At 40.5% G+C, this 21,745-nt stretch overlaps 2 protein-coding genes across 2 annotated transcripts in view; both read left to right on the top strand.

The window, feature by feature from the left end:
• Positions 1-1,728: 1,728 nt before the first annotated feature.
• LOC128544936 (scavenger receptor cysteine-rich type 1 protein M130-like) lies at positions 1,729-11,565 on the top strand. Its single transcript, XM_053515249.1, has 3 exons — positions 1,729-1,939; positions 8,629-8,757; positions 10,902-11,565. The coding sequence occupies exons 1-3, from the start codon at positions 1,729-1,731 to the stop codon at positions 11,090-11,092; spliced, it is 531 nt and encodes a 176-aa protein (XP_053371224.1). The 3' UTR covers positions 11,093-11,565.
• A 4,068-nt stretch (positions 11,566-15,633) lies between these two features.
• LOC128544935 (deleted in malignant brain tumors 1 protein-like) overlaps positions 15,634-21,745 on the top strand; it is a 217,951-nt gene continuing 211,839 nt past the window's right edge. The window contains exon 1 of the mRNA XM_053515248.1: positions 15,634-15,768. Within this exon, the coding sequence (XP_053371223.1) occupies positions 15,651-15,768 (118 nt within the window). The 5' untranslated portion in view covers positions 15,634-15,650. The remainder of the gene's footprint in view (positions 15,769-21,745) is intronic.

Raw genomic sequence — 21,745 nt, 5'->3', positions numbered from 1 at the left:
TTCTTCCTCCTTTAACCCTTTTCTTCCCAATTTGCTCCTAAATAAAATTGCTCCTTCCCATAAGACCTCGTCTCGTGTCTGTGTGCCACCTGTGCACAAAGGGTCGAACCTGTTACAATCAAATTATGACATTAAGTAACAACAACGAAAGTAAGTTGTTATTTAAGACATGATTGTCAGCTGTTCAGGAACAGCTCTTGCAAGTCTTGCACATATTTTTCCAATTGCATTTGTAAAACCCATAATTTGTTTAAAAAACCTTCCCAACCGTGTTTGACTGGTACTTAGTAACCTAATAACTCAGTGTAAGGATCTATGTAATGACAGAAACTTAAGCACTTTTGTAAGTCTGCCAAATGACTATATGTAAATCAATCACAAGATGAAACTAGTTCTCATGCAAACCTTGCAAGGAAAGCAAGACCAAAAACTACCTCTGGTGCTAAGGAGAAGTTAATTTAGAGTTACCAGCCTCAAAAATCACCCACCTAACGAACAGCACCTCAGATTAGAGTCATTATGGCTTTAAAGAGCTGTTATTTTTATTATTATTTTACTTTTCTGTTCTCTTACTTTAATAATTTATGCACATAAAGGTAATTTATAGTTCTAATATTATTTCTCCTTATATCTCCACAAAAAAAGTTATTACAAGCTTACCTTCTCCCTTTCATATAATAAATCAGGTTGTAATGAAATCAGGCTGGTGAATGGTTCAAGTAACTGTTGTGGTCGAGTGGAGATCCATCACAATAGCCAGTGGGGAACAGTGTGTGATGATGACTGGGACTTAAAGGATGCAGAGGTGGTGTGTCAACAGCTTGGATGTGGTAAAGCAGTCAGCGCTCCTCATAATGCCCGCTTTGGTCAGGGAAGTGAACCAACCTGGCTGGATGATGTTCAGTGTAATGGAACTGAGAGCTTCATAGATCAGTGCTCACACAGAGGATTTGGAGTAGAGAACTGTGGACATCATGAAGATGCTGGAGTCGTGTGCTTAAGTAAGTTGTTACTGGTTGTTGCAGCAAAACTCTGTATAAAATGCATACATTTAAGAGGCAATTCAATTATTTTCTTTTTTTTTTTATAAGATTTGCAGAGTCCCACACTGACTCGGATCTCCCCAAACTCTGTGGTCTCACCTGGAGAAGTCCTTCAGTTCAGATGTTCCACACCCAGCCCAACATGCATCTCTGTAGACTTCAGTTTGTATAAAACTGGGACGTTAATAAAGAAGCAAACTGCAGAGACTACAACAACATTTACTCTGACTGTAGATAAATCACATCAGGGCCAGTACACCTGTGACTACACATACAGGGAAAGTAACTCTATATCATCCAGGAGCAGCTCCATTACCATCACTGTGGGTAAGGGACATTTTCTGAATCACTGTCTGAATATTTCATGAAAACCTGGAAAATCTTATTTTAGTATTTTGCTTTATGTAGTAATTTAACTTTGATATACTCGTTTTTTTGCATGTTTATCATTTTTTATGTAAAAGGCTATGATACTGAGTTTTAAAAAGATTAAAGAGTGATTGAAATTGATTTATATTGTTTCAAGTCCTATAAATTAACTATCATTAGTTAATATTAACAATTTTCTGTTTGGCGCTTAGATGGCACTAAAATACAACTTGCTGGTGGCAGTAAATCCTGCTCTGGTAGAGTGGAAGTCTATTATAATAACCAGTGGGGAACAGTGTGTGATGATGACTGGGACATGACTGATGCACAGGTGGTGTGTAGACAGCTTGGATGTGGTAATGCTGTCAGCGCTCATCAAAGTGCCCACTTTGGTCAGGGAAGTGGCCCAATATGGATGGATAATGTTGGGTGTTTTGGAAATGAAAGCACCATCACACAGTGCACTCATAGGGGATTTGGAACACACAATTGTAACCATGGTAAAGATGCTGGTGTTATATGCTCAGGTACAGAAAATTTTAATTTTTAAATAGTAAAATGTAACAATTGCTCAGGTACCATAAACCATTTTAAGATCTTGTAATGATTGTGATAATATTTATATTGCATTGCGTATAATGCATTTTAATATATAGAGATATTGCTGATATGCTGCTATGGAAACTAATTGACTCCTTACAGAATACTTATCAGCACTATATTATCAATTACAGGTTTTTTAAAGACTTGTGTAGAAGGTGTCTGTGAAAACTCATTCCCACAAAAATTATAATACATTATTTTAATTGTATAACATAATTGTTTGTCCAAGACTCAGTTGTTTACTTTTAGTTTTCTTGTTTAAACTACACATATTCTATATTCTATATTTAGCATACATGGGTGGAAAATAGGGTTGGTAAAAGTTTCGTCAAATGGTTTTGCTTCTAATATTATTTCTCCTTATCTCTCCACAAAAATAATTATTATAACATAACCTTCTCCCTTTTATATAATAAATCAGGTTGTAATGAAATCAGGCTGGTGAATGGTTCAAGTAACTGTTGTGGACGAGTGGAGATCCAGCACAATAGCCAGTGGGGAACAGTGTGTGATGATGACTGGGAGTTAAAGAATGCAGAGGTGGTGTGTCGACAGCTTGAATGTGGTAAAGCAATCAGCGCTCCTCATAATGCCCGCTTTGGTCAAGGAAGTGAACCAACCTGGCTGGATAATGTTCAGTGTACTGGAACTGAGAGCTTCATAGATCAGTGCTCACACAGAGGATTTGGAGTAGAGAACTGTGGACATCATGAAGATGCTGGAGTCGTGTGCTCAAGTAAGTTGTTACTGGTTGTTGTAGCAAAACTCTGTATAAAATGCATACATTTAAAAGGGGAATAAAATTATTTTCTTTTTTTATAAGATTTGCAGACTCCCATACTGACTCGCATCTCCCCAAACTCTGTGGTCTCACCTGGAGAAGTCCTTCAGTTGAGATGTTCCACACCCAGCCCAACATGCATCTCTGTAGACTTCAGTTTGTATAAAAGTGGGACATTAATAAAGAAGCAAACTGCAGAGACTACAACAACATTTACTCTGACTGTAGATGAATCACATCAGGGCCAGTACACCTGTGACTACACATACAGGGAAAGTAACTCTATATCATCCAGGAGCAGCTCCATTACCATCACTGTGGGTAAGGGACATTTTCTGAATATTTTTTGCCAGTATCAGAAAATATTTGAGGCTCTGACAGCAGTCTAGTTCTGTAATTTATTACAATTAACAATTCGACAAGTTACGATTTACAATTGTCAGTACACAATTCATGTGTACTGGCATTTATATTTGAAGAAAAATCAAGATGGCGCCGGTGAGGTCGGCTGCCGTCACGACTGCTCCAACCACCTTTTCTTTGTTTTTGTTCTTTAAGTTAGTTTACAGCGTTTTAAAACCGGCAAAATTACCACCATGGGGTACATTAGTTATGATAGAGACACTCTTGTTTCTATTGGTATACAATGTACTCACAAGTCGACGTTTTTAACTCCGGATCTGAGCTGGCCGAGTGAGATCCTGAGGGACAACAAAGGACGCGACGCGAAGCGGCGGCCCCGAGGGAAACGAGCCGGCGTCAGGAACAGGCTGAGAGCCCGTGCACACCGCACACCTCTGCCTAGCATCCTGCTCGCCAATGTCCAGTCACTGGAAAACAAACTCGATGACCTCAGGGCCAGGATAAAGTTCCAGAGAGACATTCGGAACTGCAATCTCCTCTGCTTCACCGAGACATGGCTGAACCCAGCGGTGCCGGACCACGCCATTCAGCCGGCCGAGTTCTTCTCGGTTCATCGCATGGACAGGACGCGGGACTCGGGGAAGTCAAGGGGAGGCGGCGTGTGTTTAATGGTGAACAGCAGCTGGTGCAACAGCGCGAGCGTTGTTCCTCTCACACGCTCCTGCACACCACATTCCACCACAAGCGGACACGGACACTGCCTTATGCGAGCTGCATGAGGCACTCACACAGCACCAAACACAACACCGGGACGCTGCGCTTATTGTGGCGGGGGACTTTAACAGTGCCAACCTCAAACGCGCAGCGCCGAACTTTTATCAGCACATCACCTGCCCCACCAGGGGCGAAAGGACACTGGACCACTGTTACACTACAGTCAAGGATGGCTACAAGGCACAATCTTGCCCACCGTTTGGTAAATCCGACCACGCCGCCATCTTCCTCATGCCAAAATACAAACAAAGGCTGAAACAGGAAGTTCCGGTTCAGAGGGAGGTCGCGCGCTGGACGGACCAATCGGTGGCCGCGTTCCAGGACGCACTTGATGACGCAGACTGGGACATGTTCAGAAACAGCTCCGACGATGACGTCAGCGTGTTTACGGAAGCGGTTGTGGGATTCATCGGGAAACTAGCGGACGATACCGTAGAAAAAAAACTATTAAAACGTTTCCCAACCAGAAGCCGTGGGTGGATAAAACCATCCGCGACGCTCTGAGATCTCGCACTGCTGCCTACAACACGGGACTCGCGTTGGGGGACATGGAACCGTACAAGGCTGCGTCATACAGCGTCCGGAAGGCAGTGAAAGAGGCGAAGCAGCGCTACGGGAGGGAACTAGAGTCACAACTCCAACAGAGTGACTCTAGGAGCCTGTGGCAGGGATTAAGGACAATAACGGATTATAAAGCACCAATATCCGGTATGACGAACGCGGACGTGTCTCTGGCAGACGAGCTGAACACCTTCTATGCTCGCTTCGAGGCTGCAGCTAAAGACGCTAGCGATGCTAATGCTAGCGGCGCTAACGGCTGCAGACAGGAAGTCACTGCCAGCACCGGAAGCGCGTTAATCATCACCGAGCATGACGTGAGGAGAGCCTTCAAGAGAGTGAACACCAGGAAAGCAGCAGGACCAGACGGCATCTCAGGCCGTATTCTCAGAGCCTGCGCAGACCAGCTAGCACCTGTGTTCACTGAGATATTCAACATCTCTTTATCTCAGTCGGTGATCCCCACATGCTTCAAAGAGTCCATCATTGTTCCTGTCCCAAAGAAACCTCATCCTGCTTCCCTCAATGACTATCGCCCTGTAGCCCTCACTTCAGTAGTGATGAAGTGCTTTGAACGCCTGGTCAGAGACTTCATCATCTCTTCACTACCAGACACACTCGACCCACTACAGTTCGCTTATCGTCCAAACCGTTCCACGGACGATGCAATCTCTCATCTCCTCCATACATCTCTCACTCACCTGGACACTCAGAGGGGGAATTATGTGAAAATGCTCTTCATCGACTACAGTTCTGCATTTAATACCATAATTTCCTCCACACTTACCACCAAGCTGGAGCACCTGGGACTCAGCTCATCCATGTGTCAGTGGATCTCCAATTTTCTGACTGGCAGACCACAGGCAGTAAGGATGGGTGGACATGTCTCAGCCTCCCTCACTCTCAGCACTGGAGCCCCCAGGGTTGTGTTCTGAGCCCCCTGCTGTACTCTCTGTACACCCACGACTGCGTGGCCACTACCAGCTCCACCACCATCATCAAGTTTGCTGACGACACTGTTGTGGTGGGCCTGATCACGAACAACGATGAGACGGCCTACCTGGAGGAGGTTGGAAATCTGGAGAACTGGTGCCAGAGAAACAATCTCCTCCTGAACGTCAGTAAGACAAAGGAGCTGATAGTGGACTTCAGAACAAAGCAGGTGAGGAACTACCAGACCCCCGTCATCAACAGGAGCCCAGTGGAGAGAGTGGACAGCTTCCGATACCTCGGTGTTCACATCACGCAGGACCTGACATGGTCCTGTCACATCAACACCGTGGTAAAAAAGGCCCGGCAGCGTCTCTACCACCTCAGACGCTTGAGAGACTTTAGACTGCCCTCCAAGGTGCTCAGGAATTTCTACTCCTGCACCATAGAGAGCATCCTGACGGGAAATATCACGACCTGGTTCGGGAACAGCACCATGCAGGACAGACGAGCTCTACAGAGGGTGGTGCGATCAGCTGAGCGCATCATCCGCATCGAGCTCCCTGACCTGCACTCGATCTACAGCAAGCGGTGCTTGACCAAGGCCAGGAAGATCGTGAAGGACCTCAGCCACCCCAATAACGGACTGTTTACTCTGTTGCGGTCTGGGAAGCGATTCCGCTCCTTGAAGGCCAACACAGAGAGACTAAGGAGGAGCTTCTTCCCGCAGGCGATAAGGTCTCTCAACCACAACCACACCACTATGCAGAACTACACAATCCTTTCATAATTGATCAAATCTATCAATCCTTTTACATCCATGAACACTATGGTCAATCACACGCTCACCTTCCTTCATATCTACACTACATGTTGTACGTTTACATCCTGGACCATTGCACAAAGATACTTTAATAACTTTGCACACCTACCCTCACAACTACACTACATGTTTACGTTTACATCCAGGACCAGTGCACAAAGTCACTTTAATAACCTCTGCACAAAGACACTTTGTTCTACGCATATTGCACACCCAGTACAGTATATTTCAATTTGTACAGTATATTTCTATTTTTATGCACATCATATTTCTATGTACAGTATATTTCTATTTTTATGCACATCATATTTCTATTTTTATTTTTAGTTCTATTTTTCCTAGCACATTTCTACTTTTATTTTTAGTTCTATTTTTTCCTAGTTTAATTAAATTTTTTAATTTAATTTCTATCGTGTTCTTTATTTATATTTATTTCTTATTTGTAAACTTTAATTCTCTTTTAGGGTCAATGGCAGTCGTATAATGCATTTCACTACATTTCGTACTGTGTATGTTTGTGTATGTGACAAATAAAATTTTAATTTGATTTGAAGTTCCTGATAATCTGTGCGTGTTGGTTTTAGTGAATTTGCAGCAACCTAGTATCGCCTTCAGTGCTGCTAATGTATGGTTCTTCTGGGGGTCTGAAATAATTAGGGGCTACAGTTTCTACCTCATCTGCTCCACTTGGTGACCCTCACCATTCTTTCACAAAATAACGATAATACCTGATAAAACCCAAAAAAGTGGGCAGAGGCAGTTAGCTACCATTTTAGCTACTATCTGGATCAGTAAAGACATCTTATATGTCATGCCCAAGTTCCACACTTCCTGCTAAAAAACAGACATTTTGTGCCTCAGCCTTAAGCCATTCTGAAGAGGCTGGCCCAGCACCTAGGGTGACGTAGACTCGAAAAGAGATACTTACTGCAATGCCGGTACAACAGACTCTGGGCCTTATATACTGAGAACAGCTAAAAACATGGTCAAGTCATTTTGTATAGAAAACCCCCTTTCTAATTGTTCACATTCATCCTCAAAACACCAGGAACTTGAGGACATAGATTACAAGAGGTATCTTTAACCAACAGCATAACACACTGGTGAATAAACTTTTTATAGAGTTCAACATCTCACTCTAGGTAGCCAAAAGAGCGAATAGCCAACCGATTAACCACATAAGCCTCAATCTTTAATACAGTTTAATGTGTTCTTGACCTCACGGCTAAAGGATCTGTTAAAAATGCCTGCTGTGACTGTAGCCACCATGGGCATGGTATCTCAAACAACATATGAGACCATTTATATGTGGAATAGCTGTCAAAGGAAACAAACTCCTTGTGTGTTCAAATACTTGATCAACAAATCAGTTTCTAATCAATTAAAAAAATATGGACTCTCTCTTTATCAATCTCCCTGCCTCTCCCTCTGTCTCTCTCACATTCACTCACTTTCTCTCACACAAATGCACATGCACTTACATCTTTTGCTTTTTTTCCCAGTGAAATGGGCTGTGTGTGGGCTTTATGAAAGGTATATAGGCAGAGGTGATCATGTGGAAAAAGGTCTTTCAATAAAGGAAACATAGACATCTACATAAAGGAACTAAGGAGGAGCAATACGGGGCATACGAGAAACCAAAGGCTACACTTAACAGGATCTAAACTAATGAGCTTCACCAAATGAGAGCTAAGCTACACATGAATTACGCCAAACAAGAAGTCACGCCAAACAAGGAGTTACTTTATACTGGCTAGACACAACAGGCTAGGAGCTAAACACAAGAGGCTAAACCTTACACGGAGCTAAACATAGGCTAGGCTAAGGTATAACAAAGTAGGAATGAAAAATAACAGTGCATCAACAGAACAAAACCAAAGACAGGACAAACCAGGAGCTAGGGGAAATGGCGGGACACCGAGAACGAGGAAACATAAACACCCACTTAACTAAACAGATGCCAGACAAGGACCAATGGAACAAAAGGCTATTTATAGTTGAACTAATTAGCTAACTCTCGGTTCAGGTGTGCTCCCATTACCTGACCGAGGTGCACTCTGGGAACTGAAGTCCAAAACTAAAAGAAAACAAATAAAAACAAAATGGAGTCTGAGAGCATGGTGCCCTCTGGTGTTCAACCGTGACACTGGCTGAGTGTAATAATACATAACATAGTACATAGTATTTTTTAATGTACTAATACATAACCCAGTCATTTTATTTATTTATTTATTCATTCATTTATTTATTTATCTTTTTTTATTTTATTTTACACACGTCGATTTATTGTGGAGGGAAATTTCACATGTCCCCAAGACAATCTTACTCATGTGTGCTTGCAGGTTAAACTTTGAAAAGGTTAATAAAACTGATTTCTCTTTCAGGATCTCTGGCTCTCTACATCGGTGTTGGAGTGACAGCAGGACTGCTTCTCATCTTAGTTCCAGTCATCGTTTGCTTGGTGAAGAGAAGGAAAAGTCAGAACTTTCAGACAGAGAAGAAGGATACACAGTGTGAGTTGCAAAAGTCATAAAGTTTAACTATATCAAATAACATCTATTTAAAGAGAGAAATATGTTATTTTACATGAAATGTTATTTTACATCACACAGCTGTTGCAGTGGTAAAGGTATTTTTTTCCTTTAACAGAATTTCTCACAGGTTTTTTTATTTCCATCTTATTTATCCTTGTTTCTCTAGTTATAACCCAAAGAGTGACTTGTAAAGTGGACACTTCATATAAATATTTACAGCCCGAATTCCAGAAAAGTTAGGGCATTTTTTCAATATTAATAAATTCAAAACTAAAAGACTTTCAAATCACATGAGTCAATATTTTAATCACAATAGAACATAAAAAACATAAGAAATCACACAACGCAACGGCACTCTACAAGAAAGTACAGAGCCTGTTGTACTTTCTTCGAAAGCTCCGGTCTTTCCACGTCTGTAACATCATTCTACGGATGCTTTATGAAACCGTTGTGCGAGTGTTATTTATTACGCTGTGGTCTGTTGGGGCTGTAACATGGTGTATAACAAGGTGTCTGATTGGAACAGACTGGACAACGCAATTAAAAAGGCCGGATCTGTGCTAGGCATGGAGCTTGACTCTGTGAATGTAGTAGCGAAGAGGAGGATTCTGTCCAAAGTACAATGCATTTTGAACAATCTTTCTCACCCGCTAAATAGTGTTTTCGCTGACCAGAGGAGCAGTTTAGCCATAGACTGATCACCATCAAGTGTTCCACAGAGCGCCACAGGACATCTTTTCTCCCAACGGCCATAAAATTATACAACTTTTCTCTGTAACTTATACACACATGTATGTGGATATTCACTTACAGTAACACAACAGGACATTAATACTTACCTGTATGAATAATATGATAATTGCAATATTCATTCTCAATAAAATATGTAATACAATATTACATATAATAATACAATATTACATACATATATTAGACTACTGTGCAATATTTACAAATGCTCTTGGGTCATATTTTTGGCACTTTTTTTAACCAAATTTTTTTTGGTAGTTATTAATTGTATTGGTAGTTATTTCCTTTAGATAACAACTGTGAGCAACTGTAACCAAGAATAAGCAATTTCCCTCTGGGATTAATGAAGTTCTTTAAAATGTTTAAACTAAGAAATGTACAATATTATGCAGCAAATGAGCACATTTCACATTTGATGCCTGCCACAGGTTTTAAAAAAGTTTGTGCTAGTCTTTGAGAAATTTTTCGTTTGAAGATGTGGCAAGTGTTCTCTACATGTAAAAGATCTGGACTGTAGGCCGGCTAATTCAGCACCGGGGCTCTTCTACTACGAAGCCATGCTGTTGTAATAGCTGCAATATGTGGTTTTACCTCGTCCTGCTGAAAAACACAAGGCCTTCCCAGAGATAAACGTTGTCTAAAACCCTTATATGCTATTTAGCATTCATAGTGTCTTCCAAAACATGCAAGCTGCCCATACTGTATGCACTTATGCCCCCCATACCATTAGAGATGCTGGCTTTTAAACTGAATGCTGATAAAATGCTGGAAGGTCTCCCTCCATTTTAGCCTGGAGAACATGGCGTCCATGATTTTCATCAAGAATGTTAAATTTGAACTTGTCTGAAATGGAACACTTTTCCACTTTGAAACAGTCCATTTTAAATAAGCCTTGGCTTAAAGGACACAACAGAGATCTTTGCATGATAGAGCTTTAGTTGGCATCTGCAGATGGCACGGTGGACTGTGTTTATCGACAGTGGTTTCAGAAAGTATTCCTAGGTGCATTTAGTAATGTATTACTAAATAAAGGATTCCACAATTTTTTTTACAGATTGGAGAGCCTCTGCCCATCTTTACTTCTGAGAGACTCTGCCTCTCTAAGACATCCCTTTTATAGCTTATCATGCTACAGACCTGATGCAAGATGTTCTTACAGCTGAACCTTTTTTTTACAATTTCAACAACATTTGTTATGTTCTTTATGGTCTGTTGTGAATTAAGTTTTTTTAACTCATGTGAAAGTCTTTTAGTTTTCTTTTTATTCAAATAAAAAAAAAAAACATCCCAACCTTTCCAGAATTTGGGTTGTATGTATTTATTTATCTATGTATTATGTATTTATAATTGTATTTGGTAAAATTCATTTATAGGTGCTAAAATCACAAATCAGAGTCCCCAAGGACAGATTGGGACAGATGATGGTGCTTATGAAAACGCAGAAATCTTCTACCAGAAAAAGGATTCAGAGGACTCGGATAATGACTATGTTAATGTTGATGCTAATAAACACAGAGTTGACATGGACAATGACTATGAGGATGTAGATATCTATGAAAACTAAATGTAGTGTGAAAAACAATCCAGAAATGATAACATGGTTAGAATGAATAGTTTTCTATTGTCAAGATATCATTGTAGATTAAAGATTGTGTAATTTGTACAGACTTCATAAACAGCTTGATCATTACTAAAGGATGATTTACCCAAAACAGGCCCCCGAATATTCTGTAATAACTCTTGCTTGTCAATGTGTGACAAATTGCTCCGTCTTGCTGGAAGTAACGTTCTATCAACTCACGATCATCCCAGAATGTTCAAACATGTTCAAAACACTGTATGCTGTTTCGTTCAGATTGCTTCATCCTAACAAGACTTATTACAGAATATCCGCGGCCTCTTTTAAATGTTCTGTAATAACCTCTTTTCTCATCTGTTTAATAAAACTTTTCTCACATTTTCTTACTTGTTAAACTAACATTCATCTTACTACTGATGTTACAATTGTTTGATATCAAACAATTATATTAACATGAAATTTCCTATTGTAAAACACATTTTCCATATGAAATAATGTAAATGCAGATAATCTGTTCCAGCCACCCAAAAATATTAACAATATTATCAATTTCCAACACTATAATTTGATTATATTGTTGGAAATCATATAATTTTGCATGTAAAAACTATTGATACATTTTAAAATAAGATAAATAAGGTATAATATAATAAATAAGGTAAACAAAAGAAATAAACAGACGTTAATCTTCACTTAACCTTAATTTATGATTCCTCTTGGCACCGGCTGCTTGAAAATACTGAGTTTAAGTAAGAGCGGCTCCCTTTTCTTATTGCTGCTGTCCTTGATAACATTCTAAAGACCTGTGGTGCTATGTCTTCACTAAATCTTGCACAAAATAAAAAAGAATTAATTAGTTAATTAATAGCCTAATAAAAAAACCTACAGAGGCCCAGAGAGAGCTGATTGGCTGAGCTCTCTCACAGGGGAGGGATGAGAGGTACTCGTGCTCCCACATTAATCATGGCTCTACTAGCCAATCAGGGCGTCTGTGAGCTCACGTAAGCAGAGGGGGCGGATAGCGCTGTCCTCTGAGTGTGTTACTCCTCCCCCAACGGTACATGAGCGAGCAGTTCGAAAAGATGGTCGGTGACATCACGTGGGTCAGAGAAAACACGTGATAGTCTGCGTCCCTCCCGACTGAATGGTGGTAGAAGCTTAATGTGGGAGCCCCCTAGTGACTGGGAGGAATTGGACACCACTAAATTAGGGAGAAAATCTTGAAAAATTGTCAAATTAAAAATAATAATAATAATAAAAAAAACAACTTCCTTTGCTTGGTTTTGTGTTTGTTTTGGTTTTAAAGTGAAAATTTGCCTGAAGGGGCATTTATGAGGTACCAAACATAAAATATAAAATTTACGTACATAATGTCTATGTGACTTTATACAGTATATATTATATAATATAAATTTAGGTCATTGTTTTGAAAATGGAATTAAAATTTTATTTATTAAACAGATTTTGCATTTGCAGCATTTTGTTAATAATTTAGGTATTAATGTTTTGAAATAAGTCTTTTTAATTCAAGATATATTCTCTATTATATTTCTATACTACTTGATAATTCTTATAAATATCATATTGGGATTTTGTAAAATTTAAATAAATGGAAATTTATATTTTTATTAAATGGCCAGTGACTAAAATGCAACAGAATATTCCTTGTTTGCCATTTTAATTCAATTTTATACCTTCTTGCCAGTTGCATTATGCTACTATTTTTATTCATCTTTGCTATATACATTATCTTATAATTTCATGTATGGTATACTATACATACTGTATACAGTGGATATCTTACAATGTGAAATATATTTAAAATATATTAAAAGGGAAAAAGATTAATTGATCTGGCTTTATAGGTGTGCACACATGGCTATTGATCTCATGGCTATACTTAAAACTAACCAACCACATTCAAATTTATGTTTGAAAGTAATTAAACCTGTTATTAAAAAGTGATTCTGATTAACCCCAAATAAAGATTTATATTTAAATGAAGACATTTATATTTAATTTTCATTTTATCTTTCAAACTGCTTAAATGAGTAATTTATTGTTGTAATTCAGCCTTTTAACTTAAAATTTTAAGACAAATAGAAGAAATTTGATTTTATGCACCTAGTGTTTCTACCAGGAGTGGCTTCGATGTTGTTTCCTGAGCTGATCAAAATGTTTGTTCTTTTTGCAAGCCTTCCACAAGGCTTTGTTAAGGATAGGCATCTAGTCTATTTCAGATAAGAGTCGCTTATGAGACATGTGTACAAGCAGCAACCCACCAATTAGGTACATGTAGCACATTCCTTATGAATATTTATATCTGCCCAAAGCTGCTTGTTCTGTTGGACTGCACAGTGCATTTGGATTAGGGTAGAAATGAAATAGTGAATCACCTCCATCTGTTCAACTCACCTGATAGTCGTCTCCACCAACATCCTGTGTAATCTCAAGGGTTTTACAAGTAGTGCTACTTCACAAGTAGTATAAACCTTAAAGTGGGTAGTGATAGAAGCACTTTATCTGCCAGTGCAAATTTACATTAGTGTTGGAATGACAGCAGGACTGATTCTCATCTTTGTTCCAGTCGTCATTTGCATTGTAAAGTCACATAAAAGATGGAAATGTCAGGTGCACAAAACAAAAAGATTTTTACATTCATAAAATCACTTGCTGAAAATTCTATTTAACTAAACACATTAAAAGCACAATGAGGCAATTACAGTATAGCAGCAGCCCTGATAGCAGTGTCACTAAATATATAATATAACTATAATAGAAAAAAGATATATATGTATTATATATATATAATATTAATCTCTATAATTAGAAGGATTCATCTTTTTTTATCGTGCAAAGTACATATACAGAGCGAATGAAATGCACTTAGCATCTATTCAGAAGTGCATAAATGGCCTATTTACAATAAATAATAATGTATTATAACATTGTGCAGTAGAGAGACATGTCTAGAAGACAAAAAGGTAACATAATATACTGTACATATGTACATATATGAGTTCTGAATTATATATTATATATGGAATAAATACAGGTGACAGCAGGACTGCTTTTCATGGCCCTGGCAGTGTTTTCCCTTACGTTTTGTTATAGTTGAACCATCTTTATTCATATAGGAACATTCCTGAGAACTTTTTTTTTCAATAAAGGTTCAACATGAAACATTGTCTTTATTTCCATATGAATACTAATAACGAAAGGTAATGGTCAAAGGTAAAAAAAAAAAATTTAATTCAGAGTTTTTTTTACTTTCAATCTAAACATTTGTTTCATTTTATCGGTACAGTAAGCACACAACAGGCTATCCAATGGCATTCACCCACATTCTGTGGAACTGTCAACTTTCTAGCACTAGAGAGAGTGGATAGCCACCTCTTTATATATAACAACTACTGTAAATGTGCTGATAGACAGCATATGTTCCTACCAACTACTTGAGAGTGCAGTAAGTTGCACATACTGTATGGGTGCTGTACGACCCCCTTAAGTAAAAAAAAAATCATAAGATCCACTTATGTATGCTGTGCGAAGGTGCTCAGGCAACCTTAAGCCAAATGTAAGAACTCTTAGACTCCTGTATGATAGAAGTATAATAATAGTCAACTTTTATTCTCAAGAATGCATCAATTTGTTCTTAAGAATTCAACGACAACCGTACCAACTATGATCTCCACCACAAATGTTAATAAACTGCAGTAGGAACAGAGAGATTCGTATGAACCCGTCATTCTTGAGAATATTTCTGACCAAGGTTTACATGAAGAAGTACATGACATCAGTGAGGAGCTACAGCAGCAGTCTAAAGGACACACTCACACACTCACACAAACTATCCTTCTTATAATTTCTCTTTTTGCCTATTCATGGATTTAGGAGAAACAAACAAACAAACAAAAAAAGATCTGCATCATGGCTGTCAAGAAGCATATTTTCTTTTGCAGTTTTACTCACATTAGAATATTGGACTGGTCGGCTATGCACTGTCTATAATTTTTCTAATTGTCTTGCTCATTGTCTTTTGTACATCTGGCATTGTTTTGTACATATTTGCATTCATGTAGTTTAAAGTTTTGTTTAGTTATGTGTTGTTTTTTTTTGTATGTAGAACAATAGTTTTAAAGGAACATGTTTTTTTTTTTACTTATGACTGCTACATCTATCAGCAAATATATAACGATAATGTCTTCACATAACACATATGAGAGCATCTGGAGGTAATCATAAACATAATATGTCAAATTATCAATATAGTAATTTATGAAATATCTTTTGGGAGAATGGCATTCAACACTTCACTACGACTCCAAGGCTCTTCTAGCATGTTTTTTTTTTCACTGTTTTGTTGGTAGATTAGCGTAAAGGAAGTGATAAGAGGAAGTGGTTATTTTTGACACTTTATACACTAATAGCTTTCCTAAAAAAAAGTGTGCTTTGCGTTTTTCTTTTCACACTTTTAGTATTGTATGTGAAGCAAATAACTCCACCTCTTTAGATGCCTGAAAACATCAGCCATCGTGTTTTCATGATGAGAAGAGCTGAGTTTCATGGTGAAAAGGCAACAGCAGTGAACATGGGAATTATCACCAAACTAAAGACCTCAAGGAACAGGATTCTGAGTCTACATCTCACTTTAATGCTTGGTAATAATACTGATTTATTAATATTATTACACATATCTATCTATCTATCTATCTATCTATCTATCTATCTATCTATCTATCTATCTATCTATCTATCTGTCAGTCTGTCTATCTGTCTATCTACAGTCAAAAGTTTTGATTATTTTCTAAATGTGATGTCAAATGCAAAAAACATAAAATAGTGGGGATTCTAAAATAGTCAGATTTTGACTGGTGATGTAATTATTGTACATATTTTATATTATAAATATTTACAAAAAAACTTTAACAAATATTATATTAACAAAACACAAAAATTATTAACATTTAATGAAATATATATATATATTTCAAAAAACAAATTTCTTTTTTTTTGTTTAGTGATTTATTTTCTACATTCTTCAACAATACTGGTATTTCAAAACTATAAAATAACACATATGGGATTAGGTAATTACATAACAACAACAACAAAAACAACAGTTAGTTGTTATTTTAAGACACAGAGGTCGGCCTTTCTGTAATAGTTCTTGCAAGAACAGTATTGTCAAGTGCATTTGCAAAATCCGTTAATGCATTTTTTGGATGCCTTTAGCATTCCTTTACAATGTAGAAAGAAATAAAAATCATGAACCATCATGGAGTTAGAAAGTGACCCCAAACTATTAAACATTAGTGTGTATATATATATAGATCTACATCTCAAGGATTAGCATTACATGATCTCATAATTGTGACAATTCTAATCTTATTTTGACATGTATAAGAGTTGGCAACTTCTTTCACTTCATGTTTGAAGAATTGCTGATTGCAGTATAAAGCTGTCAGTACCGAAGAGGAACTTAAAAAGACAGTTACTGTTATGGTTTTTTTTGTTTGGACGGTGTCAAAGATACATACTAACAAATCTTAAAGATGACACAAGGTTGTGCTTAGAGGCCAAGGCATATCAACATATTACAATCCAAGATCAAAATAATAGCTTACTAAATCCAAGCAATCTGCATTTCAGGGTTAGAGAGGGGTGAGGTTAAATGTGATAACTCAACTCAACTCAACTTTATTTGTATAGCACTTTAACAACAAGAATGCCCCAAAGTGCTTCACATAAATAATTAAATAATACATTAATATAAAAAACATATAATTAAAATAACATCACACACATCTAATTAAACAGAATATATAAAATCAACGTTTCATGTTGGTTTAAATGCCAGAGAAAACATGTGAGTTTTAAGATGGGACTTAAACACCCTCAATAATGTGGCCTCACGAATAGTCAAGGGTAAGTCATTCCACAATTTTGGTGCCGCTACAGAGAACGCCCGATCACCCCTTAGCTTGCATTTGGTTTTAGGAACAGTCAGCTAAAGTTTATCTGATGATCTGAGAGACCGGGGTGGGGCATAGGGCTGAAGCAGATTCAAGAGGTAGGCCAGGGCAAGGCCATGTAAACATTTAAACATCACCAAAAGAACCTTAAAATCAATTTGGTACTGTACCGGGAGGCAATGAAGGGAAGCCAGAACTGAAGAGATATGTTCTCTTTTACGGGTAGACGTTAATAGTCGAGCAGCAGAGTTTTGGATCAGCTGTAGTCGATGTAATGCTGCCTGGGAAACTCCGAAATACAAAGCATTACAGTAATCGTATGAGTGGTGATAAAGGCATGGATGGCTATTTTAAATTGCTTAAGGGACAAAACAGGCTTACGTTTTGCCAATTGTCTTAGTTATAGGAAACTGGACCGAACCACAGCACTGATCTGTTTATCAATGTTAAGGCTATGGTCAAAAATAACACCCAAATTTGACGCTGTGGCTTTAACATACTGCTCCAAGGCGCCTAAATCCAGAGGTTAACCATGTCTTTGTCATTTACACATGGTTACAGAGGCTTGACAGAGTAGTCTTTCTTCTGTTTTAACAGGAAATAAATCTGTCTATCATCTGCATAGCAGTGAAAGGAGATGCCATGTTTTCTCAGGATATACAAAGAGAAAAAATGGGTTTAAGGATGGACCCCTGTGGGACTCCATACATTAGAGGAGCTGATGAGGACTCAAGATCTCTAAGACTAACAGAAAATGTTCTATCATTAAGATAGAACCAGTCTAGAGCTGTCCCCCTAATTTCCACCCAGTGTTCTAACCATGACAGAAGGATGTCATGGTCTACTGTATCAAAGGCAGATGTTAAGTCAAGGAGCAGAAGAATCACAGAATTACCAGAATCGGTAATACGATAAATGTCATTTAAGACCCTTAACAGAGCTGTTTCGGTACTGTGAAGGGCCTTAAAACCAGACTGAAAAACCTCAAGAATTTCATGCTAATTAAGATAACTTATTATTTGTGTATTTACTACTTTCTCCAGAATCTTAGACAAAAATGATAGCTTAGAGATTGATCTGTAATTAGAAAACACAGACGGATCAAGGTTTTTTTTTTAACAAAGGCTGCACAACTGCATGTCTAAAATTTCTGGGTACCATCCCAGATCCCAAGCTGCTATTTATAAAATTTAAAACTATAGGACCTAAAATGGGAGCCAACTCTAAAAATATGTGGAGAAATGGGATCAGCAGGAGAACCTGCAGGCTTCATAATATTAATAACCTTTAACAGAAAAGAAAGAGAAATGGGCTCAAACTGGTTAAAAACGGCAGAGCTAGAGCCAGAAATGGAGATAGATGGGTCACATGCAGGAGATGTAATAAAAGCCCTTGTAGAAAAAACCTTATCAATAAAAAACTGAAGAAATTTTTTACACACTGCATAACCCCAGTGGAAAAAAAATACACTTTAGTGTATTACAAATATATTGAAATCCTCGATAGTACATTGCAAATATACTGTGGCGTGGGCAACGTTTCGATTGGCAACCATCATGCTTTGCGGGAGGGGTTGTTATGTGTTCACCCTGTTGGGGAAAGGTGTTCACGAGCAAAGAGCGGCGACCGGAGCGGAGCAGCGTGTTTCATACTCCGGCACTGGACCTTGGAGGGGATTCCTACGGTGACGCAGCGCAGGCGTCAGGTCCGTGCGCCGTCAGCCGGCAAGGTGACCTGCACCGGCGCCTGCCTTCCTACAATGGCTTTCTTCCAACTGCCGGATTTAACTTCCGGTCAGGACGTGTAGGAAATTGCGCGGGGGTATACATGAAGTGTGGCCTGGACAACGTTTTGCTACGGGCGCTCGTAGACACCGGCTCTACAGTTTCGCTGCTGCACTGGGGATTATTAGAACAAGGCGAACGCGGTTGTATGCTGCCGGACTCAGCCGTGAACATTCGCTCCGTGTTGGGGAGCTATTTGGAGATACGGGCCTGTCGCACAGTGCGAATACAAGTAGGTGCAATCATTCTTTTTCATCCATTCTTTGTGACAGACATTGAGGATGATTGTATCTTGGGGTTGGACATTTTGAAAAGGTGGGGTGCGGTACTGAATCTCGCTGACGGAACTTTGCGTGGTAACTTCGGGTTAGCCAGGTTGCTAGTGCCCAAAGCGCAGCCGGACGTGTTAGTAGCGCGCACCAGGGGGGTGGAACTTCCTGTGGACGTGCCATGTAAACATCTGGTTCCAGACCGAGCAAGAATAATGGCCGAGCTTATGCAGCGTAGCAGCGTGGGACACAGACCGACTCAACTTTAAAGTTGACCGACACGACTCAAGTCAAACACAGACCGACACCGGGAAGTCCCTTTTAAACGAGTTCTCGGACATTTTCGCGGTAGATGAGCGCGAGTGCACTAATACCAGTTTGGTGCAGCACACGATCGATACGGGTAACGCAGCTCCTGTTCGGTTACGTCCGAGAAGCCTTCCCTTAGCTGCGTGAGATGGCCGACTCGGGCGTCATAGAGCCAGTGTCCGGACCGTGGTCCTCACTGGTTGTGCTGGTGCGTAAAAAGGACGAATCGTGGCGGTTTTGTGTTGATTAAAGGCGGTTAAATGAGGTGACGCGCAAAGATTCTTATCCGTTACCGCGAATAGATGATGCGCTCGTTAGATCTGCGTAGCGGGTACTGGCAAGTAGAGCTCGCCCCGGAAGCACGACCTAAAACCGCATTCTCGATCAGGCAAGGGCTATGGCAATTTCGGCGCATGCCGTTCGGCCTATGTAACGCTCCAGCTACGTTTGAACGGTTGATAGAGAAAGTGTTGGCTGATATTGCTCGCAACCGTTGTGTCGTCTACCCGGACGATTTACTGGTGCACGGCAAAGAGTTTGAGGTCGCGCTAGCTAACCTACTGGAGGTATTTTTGGCTATCCGGCGGGCGAATTTGCGGCTCAATCCCAAAAAGTGCCAGCTGTTGCGGCGAGAGACCGGTTTTCTAGGACACGTAATTAGTGCTCGAGGGATTGCCACCGATCTAGCCAAAATTGCTGCGGTACAGAATTGGCCTGAACCGACAAATGTGTCGCAGCTACGCACCTTCCTCGGGTTAGCCTCTTACTATCGCCGGTTTGTGAAGGATTTTGCCATGATTGCCAGTCCGCTGCACGGGCTCACGAGAAAGAATCAGCCATTTCGCTGGGACAGGGTGCACGCGTGTGCTTTTACTCGGTTACAGAAAACTCTGGTCACGTCGCCCGTTCTCGAATATCCTGATGCATCTCGTATGTTCATCCTCGACACGGACGCAAGCGATGTAGGGCTAGGGGCTGTCCTGTCTCAGGTCTCCGAGGGCAAAGAGCATGCTATCGTCTACTTCAGCTGCGCGTTGTCTGGACCGGAGAAGAATTACTGCGTCACACAGCGCGAGCTGCTAGCGGTCGTCGTGGCCCTTAAACATTTTAGGCCGTATTTATACAGGCAATCCTTCTTGCTGCAGACCAATCATGCTTTGCTGGTGTGGCTGCTTAGTTTTAAAGAGCCCGAGGGGCAGTTAGCGCGCTGGCTCGTATAATTTTAGCGCGCTGGCTTGTATAATTTTACTGTTCAGCACCGAGCGGGAAAACTGCATGCTAACGCCGATGCTTTATCCCGCCGGCCGTGCAGCAAAGAGCGTTGTCGGTACTGCGAGCGGGTTGAAGAGCACGTGGGTGGTTGCGACATCGAACACTCTACGAACCCCGTGAATCCGAACATTTTCCCTGCGCAGTCCTCCGGAGCCCCCGTAGGTAATCAGCCGTCCGAGCCGGCGTGCAGCCAAGTTACTGCGTCGTCTAAGCAAATGCCTGTAGTTGTTTCGCCTGTGCCACAGCTGGACTGTGATCAGCTAATCGCCGAGCAGGAGAAGTATCCAGCGCTGCAGCAGGTACTAGGTTGGGTTAAAGCGGGCCGGAGACCGGATCATACCGTGGTCGCTCACCTGGGCGTAGAGGTAAAAGCTCTCTATTGCAGTTTAACCGAATAGCGTTGCGGGAGGGTTTACTCTACCGCCACTGGGAACGGCCGTGTGGCGCTGGCGAATATTTTCAGCTGCTGGTGCCGCGGACTCTGCGGGCTTGTGTGTTAGGGATGGTGCATGGGCACGCAGGCGCAGGACACTTCGGAGTAACGAAAACTCTGCGGCGGTTGCACGCTCGCTTCTACTGGCCAGGCTGTCATACGGATAGCAAACTCTTTGTGCACAGATGCGACGTCTGCACGGCAAAGAAGGGCCCTACCCAGCGCTCGCGAGCACCCCTGCAAGACTTTCGGGTGGGGGCACCTATGGAGCGTATGGGCGTGGACATTCTCGGGCCGTTTCCCATCTCCGATCGCGGGAATCGGTATGTGCTGGTGGCCATGGACTACTTTACCAAGTGGCCGGAGGCGTTTGCTGTTCCTGACAAGAGCGCTTCCACCACGGCTCGAGTGCTGGTGGATGAGATGTTCAGCCAATTGGGCGCCCCGGAGCAGTTGCACAGCGATCAGGGGCGTAACTTCGAGGCGGAGGTGTTTGCAAGCACCTCGGGGTGAAAAAGACCCGCACCACACCCCTCATCCACAAAGTGACGGCCTCGTGGAGCGTTTCAATCGAACGCTCACCACCCAACTCGCCG

The sequence above is a fragment of the Clarias gariepinus genome, chromosome 16 (assembly GCF_024256425.1).
Source record: "Clarias gariepinus isolate MV-2021 ecotype Netherlands chromosome 16, CGAR_prim_01v2, whole genome shotgun sequence".
Lineage (NCBI taxonomy): Eukaryota > Metazoa > Chordata > Actinopteri > Siluriformes > Clariidae > Clarias > Clarias gariepinus.
Note: the sequence above shows the minus strand (reverse complement) of the source record. Positions and strands in the feature narration are given on the sequence as shown.